Genomic DNA, 13,713 nt, shown 5'->3' with positions numbered 1-13,713 from the left:
TCCCATAATGTGTGTGGTTTCCACAACTTCCAAGGTTGTGAAAAATATACCGAGACAGACTTTTAATGGGAAAGTCTACAAGGTTAAAGAAGATTGGATGGACGGGACAAGCCCTCAGCATTGTAATCATATCCAAAGGAAATTAATGAAGGTGATGGTGTCATCCATTGGTGGAGCAGTGGGTGGTGCTGCACGGAGGTGTTGTCATTTAGAAGGCGCTTTGTGCCACAGTTTGCCTGTTTGGAACAACATTCAACATCCTGCGTTGAGACTTGACAACACAACAGAACGATGAGGGACGACTCCCCGTTCAGAGACCAACCCCTTGTCCTCCCTTCTCTCCCCCTCTCCTCCCCCAGCGTGTGTGAGATCATCGGCCAGGCGGACGGAGGTCTCTCCGTCCTCCGCACCTTCAGGCTGCTCAGGGTCATCAAGCTGGTTCGCTTCATGCCGGCGCTGCGCCGCCAGCTGGTGGTGCTGATGAAGACCATGGACAACGTGGCCACCTTCTGCATGCTCCTCATGCTCTTCATCTTCATCTTCAGGTGAGACGGTCAAGGTGCAGGTGCATTCAGTCGTCATGAAGCTGTGTTTGTCAAGGTTTTAAACACCAAAGGAAACTGAAAACTGTATTTTTATACTTTATTTTTATGCATTATTTTTATACTTTATTTTTATGCATTATTTTTATACTTTATGTTTATACTTTATTTTTATACTTTCTTTTTATTCTTTATTTTTATACTTTATGTTTATTCTTTATTTTTATACTTTATTTTTATACTTTATTTTTATACTTTATTTTTATACTTTATGTTTATACTTTATTTTTATACTTTATTTTTATACTTTATTTTTATACTTTATTTTTATACTTTATTTTTATACTTTATGTTTATACTTTATTTTTATACTTTATGTTTATACTTTATTTTTATACTTTATTTTTATACTTTATTTTTATACATTATTTTTATACTTTATTTTTATACATTATTTTTATACTTTATTTTTATACTTTATTTTTATACTTTATGTTTATACTTTATTTTTATACTTTATTTTTATACTTTATTTTTATACCTTATTTTTATACATTATTTTTATACTTTATTTTTATACTTTATTTTTATCCTTTATGTTTATACTTTATGTTTTTACTTTATTTTTATACTTTATTTTTATACTTTATTTTTATTCATTATTTTTATACTTTATTTTTATCCTTTATGTTTATACTTTATGTTTATACTTTATTTTTATCCTTTATGTTTATACTTTATGTTTTTACTTTATTTTTATACTTTATTTTTATACTTTATTTTTATTCATTATTTTTATACTTTATTTTTATCCTTTATGTTTATACTTTATGTTTATACTTTATTTTTATACTTTATTTTTATACTTTACGTTTATACTTTATTTTTATACTTTATTTTTATACTTTATTTTATTACTTTATGTTTGGCTTTCTGTTTTGGAGGTACATGCACACGCTGCACGGGGACTTTAAACATCATATAGAACCTGACATGTATCATAATAAGTAAACAAAATACTTATCAGTGTAACAGAGTAATGGTAACTAGCAAACGTATTTCTAATCTCTAAACTTGAGAAAAGAGAAGGAGAGAAGGAAGGAGAGAAGGAGAGAAGGAGAGAAGGAAGAAGAGAAGGAGAGGAGAGAAGGAGAGAAGGAAGGAGAGAAGGAGAGGAGAGAAGGAAGGAGAGAAGGAGAGACGGAAGGAGAGAAGGAGAGAAGGAGAAAAGGAAGGAGAGAAGGAGAAAAGGAAGGAGAGAAGGAGAGAAGGAAGGAGAGAAGGAGAGAAGGAGAGAAGGAAGAAGAGAAGGAGAGGAGAGAAGGAGAGAAGGAAGGAGAGAAGGAGAGAAGGAAGGAGAGAAGGAGAGACGGAAGGAGAGAAGGAGAGAAGGGGAGAAGGAGAGAAGGAGAGAAGGAAGGAGAGAAGGAGAGAAGGAGAGAAGGAAGGAGAGAAGGAGACATAAAGAAACACAAACTCCATTGTTTAGTATAATTTTATGTGGTTATGTTGAAATTTAATATTTGGTTGTATTTGACCAGTTTGAGGCAAAATGACATGTATAACAGAGAGAGAGACAGAGAGAGAGAGAGACAGAGAGAGACAGAGAGAGAGAGAGACAGAGAGAGAGAGAGAGACAGAGAGAGAGACAGAGAGAGAGACAGAGAGAGAGAGAGAGACGGAGAGAGATTTTTTTTTGATTTTTAAAGCATCTTTATTTTAACATTTTCTCTAGTTCACAGTTACAGACAATACAACAAACACACTTGGTTCACTAACAGAGTCCTACACGTTAAAAACAGACTGGAAGCACAGGTCGTCCTCCACCAGGGAACAGATGGCGTCGTTAAAACACCACAGCTTGATGAAGACGTCCAGACTCTTCATCAGTCTGTGAAAGTTAAAATCAATCAAGACTCTGGCCCTGACCAACGCTACAAACACTCTTCCTAAAACACTCTCCTTTCCCCTCAGTTTGTTCCTCCTCGTGAGGTAGATGGCCATCTTCGCTTCCCCTACTAGAAAATTAAGCAGTCGCCATTTCTCTGCGTTGGCCCTGTAGTATCCAACCCCAAAAATAAAACCGTTTCTGGACCACTCCTCCTTAAAGAGCTTAAAACTTTCCTTTAAAAGACTAAAAAGCTCTAAAAGTCTGTCACACTCTGCAAAACAGTGAAACACGGACTCTGGCAGTTTGCAGAATGGACATTCATTTGCGACCGTGGGATTAAAAACAGAAACAAAGCTGTTGACAGCTATGGCTCCATGTAGGACCCTCCATTGGAGGTCCCCCGTCCTTTTCTTGGAGGGAGCTTTGTAAAAACTCCTCCAACACGGCTCCTCCTGTCCCCCCATCTGGAGCCGTCCCCTCCAGACAGTGTCCTGCCGCCCCTCCAGTCCCTTCCTATTTAAAACAACCACACACTCTTTGTAAAAAGCCTTCCCGCTGGCTGTGTGCAGGTCCAGTTCTGCATAACGTGCCCTGTGCAGCAGCTTCCCGGAGGACCCCTCCAGGTTGGGGGTCAGGGTCATCTCCGGGAAGGATCCTCCGAGTTTGGCTCCTCCGCGCCTTCGCCGTACTCCTTCAGCAGGGCCAGCTCCTCAGAGACAGAGAGAGAGACAGAGAGAGAGACAGAGACAGACAGACAGACACACACACACACAGTGTGTATGTGTGTGTGTGTGTGTGTATGTGTGTGTGTGTATGTGTGTGTGTATGTGTGTATGTGTGTATGTGTGTGTATGTGTGTATGTGTGTGTGTGTGTGTGTATGTGTGTGTATGTGTGTGTGTGTGTGTGTGTGTGTATGTGTGTGTGTATGTGTGTATGTGTGTATGTGTGTGTATGTGTGTGTATATGTGTGTATGTGTGTATGTGTGTGTATGTGTGTGTATGTGTGTATGTGTGTGTGTGTGTGTGTGTGTGTGTATGTGTGTGTATGTGTGTGTGTGTGTGTGTGTGTGTGTATGTGTGTGTATGTGTGTGTATGTGTGTGTATGTGTGTGTATGTGTGTGTGTGTGTGTGTGTGTGTGTGTGTGTATGTGTGTGTGTATGTGTGTGTATGTGTGTATGTGTGTGTATGTGTGTGTGTGTGTGTGTGTGTGTGTGATGTGATGTGATGTGATGTGATGTGATGTGATGTGATGTGATGTGATGTGATGTGATGTGATGTGATGAGATGTGATGTGATGTGATGTGATAAGGTGTGATGTGATGTGATAAGGTGTGATGTGATGTGATGTGATGAGATGTGATGTGATGTGATAAGGTGTGATGTGATGAGATGTGATAAGGTGTGATGTGATGAGATGTGATGTGATAAGGTGTGATGTGATGTGATAAGGTGTGATGTGATGTGATGTGATGTGATGTGATAAGGTGTGATGTGATGTGATAAGGTGTGATGTGATGTGATGTGATAAGGTGTGATGTGATGTGATGTGATAAGGTGTGATGTGATGTGATGTGATAAGGTGTGATGTGATGTGATGTGATGTGATAAGGTGTGATGTGATGTGATGTGATGTGATAAGGTGTGATGTGATGTGATGTGATAAGGTGTGATGTGATGTGATGTGATAAGGTGTGATGTGATGTGATGTGATAAGGTGTGATGTGATGTGATGTGATAAGGTGTGATGTGATGTGATGTGATGTGATAAGGTGTGATGTGATGTTATGTGATGTGATAAGGTGTGATGTGATGTGATAAGGTGTGATGTGATGTGATGTGATGTGATGTGATAAGGTGTGATGTGATAAGGTGTGATTGATGTGATGTGATGTGATGTGATGTGATAAGGTGTGATGTGATGTGATGTGATGTGATAAGGTGTGATGTGATGTGATGTGATAAGGTGTGATGTGATGTGATGTGATAAGGTGTGATGTGATGTGATGTGATGTGATGTGATGTGATAAGGTGTGATGTGATGTGATGTGATAAGGTGTGATGTGATGTGATGTGATGTGATAAGGTGTGATGTGATGTGATGTGATGTGATGTGATAAGGTGTGATGTGATGTGATGTGATGTGATAAGGTGTGATGTGATGTGATGTGATGTGATAAGGTGTGATGTGATGTGATGTGATGTGATGTGATGTGATAAGGTGTGATGTGATGTGATGTGATGTGATGTGATGTGATGTGATAAGGTGTGATGTGATGTGATGTGATGTGATGTGATGTGATAAGGTGTGATGTGATGTGATGTGATGTGATGTGATGTGATGTGATAAGGTGTGATGTGATGTGATGTGATGTGATAAGGTGTGATGTGATGTGATAAGGTGTGATGTGATGTGATGTGATGTGATGTGATGTGATGTGATGTGATAAGGTGTGATGTGATGTGATGTGATGTGATAAGGTGTGATGTGATGTGATGTGATGTGATGTGATGTGATGTGATAAGGTGTGGTGTGATGTGATGTGATGTGATGTGATAAGGTGTGATGTGATGTGATGTGATGTGATAAGGTGTGATGTGATGTGATGTGATGTGATGTGATAAGGTGTGATGTGATGTGATGTGATGTGATAAGGTGTGATGTGATGTGATGTGATGTGATGTGATGTGATAAGGTGTGATGTGATGTGATGTGATGTGATAAGGTGTGATGTGATGTGATGTGAGGTGATGTGATGTGATGTGATGTGATGTGATGTGATGTGATGTGATGTGATGTGATAAGGTGTGATGTGATGTGATGTGATGTGATGTGATGTGATGTGATGTGATGTGATGTGATAAGGTGTGCCTACATTTAACATAAAAACATAGCTTCCTCAGAGACACTCACCTGAAAAGTCTTTCTGATGCCAAACATTCCTTCACTTCCTCTTCTTCATCCTCCTTTGATTCCAGCTCCAGGAAAACGTTTCAATGATTATTATCATTTCAATGAGGAAAACTATCGTGAGCAGAACATTCACAACATTCACTGAGGGAACAAAACCAGATGGAACAGCAGCATCTTCTGCTGTGTGTGTGTGTGTGTGTGTGTGTGTGTGTGTGTGTGTGTGTGTGTGTGTGTGTGTGTGTGTGTGTGTGTGTGTGTGTGTGTGTGTGTGTGTGTGTGTGTGGGTGTGTGTGTGTGTGTGTGTGTGTGTGTGTGTGTTAGACAGCTGAACAGACTGTTGCCGAGCAGCAGCCTCTGTATGAGTGACAGTTGATAAGCTCTGAGTTGAGGCAGATAGAGCACAGAGCGGTGTCATGCTGTGGTGTGTTTGTAAGAGTGTTAGAGTGTGTGTCTGTGTGTTCTATCATTATTATTATTATTATTATTATTATTATTATTATTATTATTAATATTATTGTAATTATTATTGTTATTATAATTTGTATTATTCTTAGTCTTCTTATTCCTATTATTAGGGGTCCAGCCCAAATGAATTATATAAGTATATCTGATTATAACCGAGACGTTCCAGACGTATTGTTTGTTTTTTATCAATAATCTACTATTTGGAGCAGAAACGAGTGAAAAACTGCATTTCATTCGTTTCAGGAGCGACCCGCTTTGTGACATCAGCATCCGTAGTTGACATAAGTCCAAGCTCCGTCTCCGGGAAGCCGTTAGCGAGTACGACATCTAGACAGACAGCTTGAGGCGGGGCTGCTCGTGACGCATGTTACAAAACCCTGGAAACGATCATCGTCCAACGAAGACGTTTTGGCACCGCAGGAAGTTTTAAGAACCACTGGAGGAACCGACCTTTCCTTTTGTTTCAGCGCTGCGTCACCCAGGAACGATGCTAATTCACCGTTCTTCAGGGATATTCAAACTGAACATGATTGGTGATTGGTTCGGACCCACACAAACTGTAGGAGTGGAAATCAGTCCGAAACGTAATCCGTCTTTGTGACCTCACACACGGAGTTGTCTTGCAGCTCCAGAGCAACGGGTCCGAATGGTGTCCCTTCTATTTTAGTCCCAAAAGTTAAAAAAGTGGATGAAATGTGTGTGAGGGACATGCAGTGTTGAATGTGTGTGAATGGAAGCTTGTTGTTGGCAACTTCCACACGGAGTGATTTACTTCCACAGAGACACTGTGAGGCAGGACTCTGTGGACAACAGGAAGTAGACAGGCACCTGACAGGAAGTAGACAGGGACCTGACAGGAAGTAGACAGGGACCTGACAGGAAGTAGACAGGGACATGACAGGAAGTAGACAGGGACCTGACAGGAAGTAGACAGGGACCTGACAGGAAGTAGACAGGGACATGACAGGAAGTAGACAGGGACCTGACAGGAAGTAGACAGGGACCTGACAGGAAGTAGACAGGGACCTGACAGGAAGTAGACAGGGACCTTGTATTAGTATAGTAGTAGTAGTACTAGTTGTATTAGTCTGCGTGTCACCAGGACTTGAACAACTCTCCTTACTGCGTCATTACCTCAGCTGATGCTGTGTTCAATGGAAACTCTGAAAATTGTAACTCGTTTTAGTAGTAATGCTGATGTAGCGACGAGTTGTAAAGATTATTTTTATTATTATTATTATTTTTTTTCTTTTTTTTTTTTTATTATAGTACAGTCTAGTTTGATCAGATTTAGTCTTTGGATCCAATCTGAGGTCAATATTTTTATCTTTAGATCTGATTCACTGTCTCTACTGTCGCTTTTGAGAGAACAGTGAAACGACGATCCAAACAATGGTTTCCGGGACGTTCTCTAACAATGTAGTGACGGTAAAGGTTAATGAATAATAATTTTGCCGGGGACCCCCCGGAACCCCTGGAAGGACCCCTGGATGGGTCCCCAACCTCACGTTGAGAACCACTGCTCCGAGAGATGTAGTCAGCGCTCCAAACATGTGGACTCAGTATCCCTGAGGTGTGTGGGTATCCATGTGTTTGCAAACAATGCACGTGCATGCACGCCTGGCGGTGTGTGTGTGTGTGTGTGTGTGTGTGTGTGTGTGTGTGTGTGTGTGTGTGTGTGTGTGTGTGTGTGTGTGTGTGTGTAGCAGAGTGCACGGGGACAGATGGCATCGGGCCTCGTGCGCTCGTCGTGTGGATCTGACGGCGCTTGGCCTTGCACTCGTTCTGCTCGAGCTCTGTGGGGGGTTGGAAACCCGTCCAACATGGCCGCCGTCCCACACGCCTTCACACAGCAGTCGGGCCGTTGTGCGGCGGAAAGGAAAACCAGGAGTGGGATGATGAATGGAGGCGTGAGGAAGTGAATGGAACGGAGTGCACGGATGTCCTACGCCTGGTCCTGTCTGTTTAATGAGCTGTGCTGTGTTTACAGACACGGGAGCTTTATTCATGATTTACGTCAGAACTCTGCTTGTTTTTGCGCTAAAATAAAGGTAGAAAAGCAGGTGGCATTTCCCTTTTTGTATCCAATTTCAAATTTTACTATATTAACTCCCCGGGGAGTTAATATTTCTGTCAAAATCAGAATTTGTATTTGTATGTTTTATTCTAAATATAAATATACTGTATATATGTGAGGTATGTCACATGACTATTCGATTAATGAGCCAAATTCTGGTCAAAAAATGTATTTTAGATAATAAAATTAATAAAATTCAACATTTAACTATTATTAATTATCGTCAATTATATTTAATTGCATTTTATAATACTTTCCATACATGTCTTTGTATTTCTCTTTTGTTTGTTATTTTCATTATTTATAATTTATTTATCTCTGTATATATAGTGTAGATTCTTATCTTCTCCCATGTGAAGCGCTAACATTCCATCTCAGCAGACGTGCGAGGCTTCCATCCCATCATCGCTGCTGTTATCTTTGAGACGTGGACCTCTCCCTGTGTGTGTGTTGCAGCATCCTGGGGATGCACATCTTCGGCTGCAAGTTCAGTCTGAAGACGGAGGCGGGAGACACCGTCCCCGACCGCAAGAACTTCGACTCCCTGCTCTGGGCCATCGTCACCGTCTTCCAGGTGTGGAGGGCGTCAGCCGCCGAGGTGCCACGCCCACAAAAACACGAATGTTTTACCAAGCAGAGTCTTTGTGTTGGTCAGATCCTGACGCAGGAGGACTGGAACATGGTCCTGTACAACGGCATGGCCTCCACCTCTCCCTGCGCCGCGCTCTACTTCGTGGCTCTCATGACGTTCGGGAACTACGTCCTGTTCAACCTGCTGGTGGCCATCCTGGTGGAGGGCTTCCAGGCGGAGGTGAGGCCTGCTCCATGGTTCAAAGCTTTTTCAAAAACAACGCTTCCCAACACTGACGAGCCGCTTGAAAATCTACAAAATGTTTGCGTGACCGACCGTGGGGTCAACGTGGTGTAAGCTCTGATCTATTGGCTGATGGAGCTTAAGGTCAAAGCTTTAAATAAAAATACAATTAAATGAGTTTTTAAACATTTTGCAAAACACCGCGAAATTAATATTTCAAATCGTTTGTTTTGGTGCTGATTTGGCCGCCGCCACTTGCTGTACCGTTGCAGCCCACTAGGGGGCCGTCCACCATGAGGGCGTGGTGGACCACCAGGGGGGCCACGGTCCACAGGTTGAGGTAGAGATGGTAAAGAAGGACATACAAGTAAAAAGGTCGTAAAACAACAAAACGGGTGTTATTGTGCCAGCGCTGGTGACGCCTGGTGACGTGTTCTCATCTCAATATGTCAGCACACTCAGTGACGGCACCAGCTCATCCGAGAGTCATCGTTTAGAGAATCCTGCTCCTCAGACCTTCTGTCCAAGAGCCAAAAAGGACAAGAGAAAAAAGAATGCGGAGGGAAGATGGCCGCCCGGAGGGGACGCAGGGAGGAGTTGAGAGCAGCAGGAAGGCCACGCCCCCGAGGGGGCTGCACATCCCGACCCGCTCTCCATCTATCGCTCCGTCTCGCCCCCTCGCTCCATCTTTGCCACCTTTTCCTCCTGCATTCAACAGCCCCCATCTCTCTCTCTCTCTCTCTGCCTGTCTCTCCCTCTCTCTCTGCCTGTCTCTCCCTCTCTCTCTCTGCCTGTCTGTCTCTCTCCCTCTCTCTCTGCCTGTCTCTCCCTCTCTCTCTCTGCCTGTCTGTCTCTCCCTCTCTCTCTCTGCCTGTCTCTCTCTCTCTCTGCCTGTCTGTCTGTCTCTCTCTCTCTCTCTCTGCCTGTCTCTCTCTCTCTCCGTCTCCATTCAGGGCGACGCCAACCGCTCGTACTCAGACGATGACAGGTCTTCCTGTAACTTTGAGGAGAACGACAAGCAGAAGGACTCCCTGCACCTGTCAGGTACTGCACCCTGGCTTTCTCCATCAGCTTTGAAACCTGTGAAACTCACACACTGACGCTGTAAGGTGGGGTCAAGGGCGGAGTCGGGGTGGACACCCGCATTTCATTCGGTGAATCAGGAAGATGTCGACGGTGTTCCCTGAGTGACGCTCCCACATCTTACTACATGGACCTTCCAGGAGGGATCCCATGGAAGGAAGGAAGGAAGGAAGGAGGGAAGGAAGGAAGGAAGGAAGGAGGGAAGGAAGGAGGGAAGGAAGGACGGAAGGAAGGAAGGAGGGAAGGAAAGAAGGAAGGAAGGAAGGAAGGAGGGAAGGAAGGAAGGAAGGAAGGAAGGAAGGACGGAGGAAAGGAAGGAAGGAAGGAAGGAAGTAGGGAGGGAAGGAAGGAAGGAAGGAAGGAAGGACGGAAGGAGGGAAGGAAGGAAGTAAGGAAGGAAGGAGGGAGGGAAGGAAGGAAGGAAGGAAGGAAGGAAGGAAGGAAAGAGGAAAGGAAGGAAGGAAGGAAGGAAGAGAGGAATGAATGTTTTAACAGTATTCTAACTGTGTTTTAACATTGTTTTAACAGCGTTTTAACAGCGTTTTAACAGCGTTTTAACATTGTTTTAATATTGTTTTAACAGCCTTTTAACAGCGTTTTAACAGCGTTTAAACATTGTTTTAACAGCGTTTTAACAGCGTTTTAACATTGTTTTAACAGCGTTTTAACATTGTTTTAACAGAGTTTTAACAGCGTTTTAACAGCGTTTTAAAATTGTTTTAACAGCGTTTTAACAGCATTTTAACAGCGTTTTAACATTGTTTTAACATTGTTTTAACAGTGTTTTAACATTGTTTTAACAGCGATTTAACAGCGTTTTAACATTGTTTTAACAGCGTTTTAACAGCGTTTGAACAGCGTTTAACATTGTTTTAACAGCGTTTTAACAGCGTTTTAACATTGTTTTAAAAGCGTTTTAACAGCGTTTTAACAGCGTTTAACATTGTTTTAACAGCGTTTTAACAGCGTTTTAACATTGTTTTAACAGAGTTTCAACAGCGTTTTAACAATGTTTTAACAGCGTTTTAACATTGTTTTAACAGCGTTTTAACATTGTTTTAACAGAGTTTCAACAGCGTTTTAACAATGTTTCAACAGCGTTTTAACAGCGTTTTAACAGCGTTTTAACATTGTTTTAACAGCGTTTTAACAGCGTTTAACATTGTTTTAACAGCGTTTTAACAGCGTTTTAACATTGTTTTAACAGAGTTTCAACAGCGTTTTAACAATGTTTTAACAGCGTTTTAACATTGTTTTAACAGCGTTTTAACATTGTTTTAACAGAGTTTCAACAGCGTTTTAACAATGTTTCAACAGCGTTTTAACAGCGTTTTAACAGCGTTTTAACATTGTTTTAAAAGCGTTTTAACAGCGTTTAACATTGTTTTAACAGCGTTTTAACAGCGTTTTAACATTGTTTTAACAGAGTTTCAACAGCGTTTTAACAATGTTTTAACAGCGTTTTAACATTGTTTTAACAGCGTTTTAACATTGTTTTAACAGAGTTTCAACAGCGTTTTAACAATGTTTCAACAGCGTTTTAACAGCGTTTTAACAGCGTTTTAACATTGTTTTAACAGCGTTTTAACAGCGTTTTAACAGCTCTTTAACAGCGCTGACAGTGCTTCCTCGTTTACAACTGGGTCACTCCCCTCAGCCCAGGTTCAGCACGTCTCTTTTCTGTGTTTTTGGTGTCACCCTCATGCCACACGGGAGGGAACTCAGCTTCTGCAGGACGGGCTCAGTTCATTGAGACTCTCATCTCCCCCCAGACCCCAAGCTCTGCACGCTGACGCCCAACGGGCACCTGGACCTGCCCCCAGTGCCGCCCGGCTTCTTCCCAGGAGAGCGGCTGGCGTTCACACTGGGATCCAGGAAGAGCAGCGTCATCTCCCTGGGCCGAGGCAACCTGGAGAGCAGGGCCATGGTGAGGGTGTGTGTGTGTGTGTGTGTGTGTTGTCAATCATACACCTCGGTCGTAATGTGATAAACAACAGAAAAACAGTGAGATGGTTTTTAAGTGCCGCCCCCTCTGGTCAGTGTCAGTATTACTGGACTCGTTACGTCCGTCATGTCCGGCTCCCAGTTCATCTTTTTGTCGATTTACTGTGTAGCTACGTTTTTCCCAGGCACGTACAGCGCTGGTGTATTGGTCGCCGTGACAACGACCCCTCATACATGTCACCTCCTCCATCCAAAACCACGGCATAGGAAATCCGGCAACGCTGCCAGGGAACCGCTGCTGTTGAGAGGCTCCCAAACCTCCTTCCAGGGTTTTCCAGGTTCCACAGGCGCTCTGCCTCCAGTCACTATGCACGTTTAATGGTTCACCACGGTGCAACATCTGGTGCCGAATTCCCCGAAACACGGCTGCTGTCGTTCCGGATCACATGTCAATGATCAGAGGGGCCCTCACCGTTCACTCCCTCAGTTACCTGGAAACATCCAGACGATAAACTGCTTGTTCACAACAACCCACCATCTCCCTCCCTCTCTCTCTCTCTCTCTCTCTCTCAGTATCCGGGTCGTGGTTACCATAACTGGGGCCGTCACCCGCCTCCGCAGCCTCAGGCGTTGTGGGCTCGTCGCTACAGCTGCAACAGTCTGGGCAGGGTGTGTCCCTACTCCTCATCCTCCCCCGCCTCCACCTGCGCCTCCACCCCGGCCCCCACCCCCACCACCTCCCGGCCGCTGTACCGCCACGGCCCGGGGGGCTGCGCGGCCGGCGTTTTCATCGGCGGTGGCAGCCTGCGGGTCCGCGGGCCCCGCGCCTCGCTCTCGTCCTCCCCCTCCTCCCCTCGCCGTTGCCACCTGCGCCCGGACGACGGGGATGGCAAGGCGGAGTCGCTCCTCCTCTCTCCTCCGCCCGACTCGTCCCCCGGTCGCCTGTCCTACCTGCCGCCGGGGCCCTTGGCCCCACGGAGGGACCGCAGGGCCCTCTCGCTGGAGCTGCCCCACCTGCTGCAGATCCCCGGACCCCCGCACCACCACCACCTCCGCCCGAACCCCTACCACCCCCACACACCACCGCCACACTCCACCATGCTCCACGCCCATCCCAGGAAGAAGAGCTTCTCCGGAGGGCTGCTGCTCGGCGGGGAGTACCAGGACTGTAACGGGAAGACCCCCCTGGCGCTCCAGCTCCTGCAGCCTCCGCCCAGGCACCCCCAGCAGGCGGGGCAGACCGACGGGGGCGGCCGGCGCCGCCAGCTGCTGACGGAGGTCTTCCCCCAGGTCAACCCCCGCAGCAAAGACCACGAGGACCCGGACGACGAAATTGACTACGTAAGAGCGGGATGTGCCGTGTCGTTCCGGGGGGAGAGGGTTTGGTGTGAAATGAAGGTCGAGCTCCTCGCGGCAAAACCCGGAAAACATGAATGGGACCGGAGCCCAGAGGTTCACCCCGGATCCCACCGGAACCGGGGAAAAGATGTAGGAAGGGAGTAACCAAGGCAACGCATTCAGCCTCCAATATCCATCAGTTCAGAAAAACTATGAAGCCTCAGTAACAAGGCCCTCACCTCCACACACACTGTAGTGTAGGGTTGTGTTGTGTTGTGTTGTGTTGTGGTGTGTTGTGTTGTGTTGTGTTGTGTTGTGTAGTGTTGTGTAGTGTTGTGTTGTGTTGTGTAGTGTAGTGTAGTGTTGTGTTGTGTAGTGTTGTGTTGTGTAGTGTAGTGTAGTGTAGTGTTGTGTTGTGTTGTGTTGTGTAGTGTTGTGTAGAAACTCCGCTGTCCAAACCGCACAGGAAGTCATGGTTGCCATGTAAACAAGCGCCTGTAGGAAGGAAACAAGGTTAATTACAGATGATGCTCAGGTGGCAGCAGGAAGCAACTCCACGTCAGGAAATCATTGAAATGAGGCTTATTGTGTGTGTGTGTGTGTGTGTGTGTGTGTGTGTGTGTGTGTGTGTGTGTGTGTGTGTG

General features: G+C 44.7%; 1 protein-coding gene across 1 annotated transcript in view; it reads left to right on the top strand.

The window, feature by feature from the left end:
- Positions 1-13,713, top strand: part of LOC307237438 (voltage-dependent T-type calcium channel subunit alpha-1I-like) — a gene marked incomplete at both ends in the record, with an annotated part of 155,785 nt that overhangs the window by 90,849 nt on the left and 51,223 nt on the right. Inside the window, 6 exons of the mRNA XM_080010150.1 lie at positions 360-545; positions 8,347-8,464; positions 8,546-8,701; positions 9,658-9,748; positions 11,560-11,714; positions 12,305-13,072. Coding sequence (XP_079866276.1) covers positions 360-545; positions 8,347-8,464; positions 8,546-8,701; positions 9,658-9,748; positions 11,560-11,714; positions 12,305-13,072 — 1,474 coding nt within the window. The remainder of the gene's footprint in view (positions 1-359; positions 546-8,346; positions 8,465-8,545; positions 8,702-9,657; positions 9,749-11,559; positions 11,715-12,304; positions 13,073-13,713) is intronic.

Source organism: Zeus faber (genome assembly GCF_960531495.2).
Source record: "Zeus faber genome assembly, chromosome: 11".
Classification (NCBI taxonomy): Eukaryota; Metazoa; Chordata; class Actinopteri; order Zeiformes; family Zeidae; genus Zeus; species Zeus faber.
This window is presented reverse-complemented; position numbering and strand designations above follow the sequence as displayed.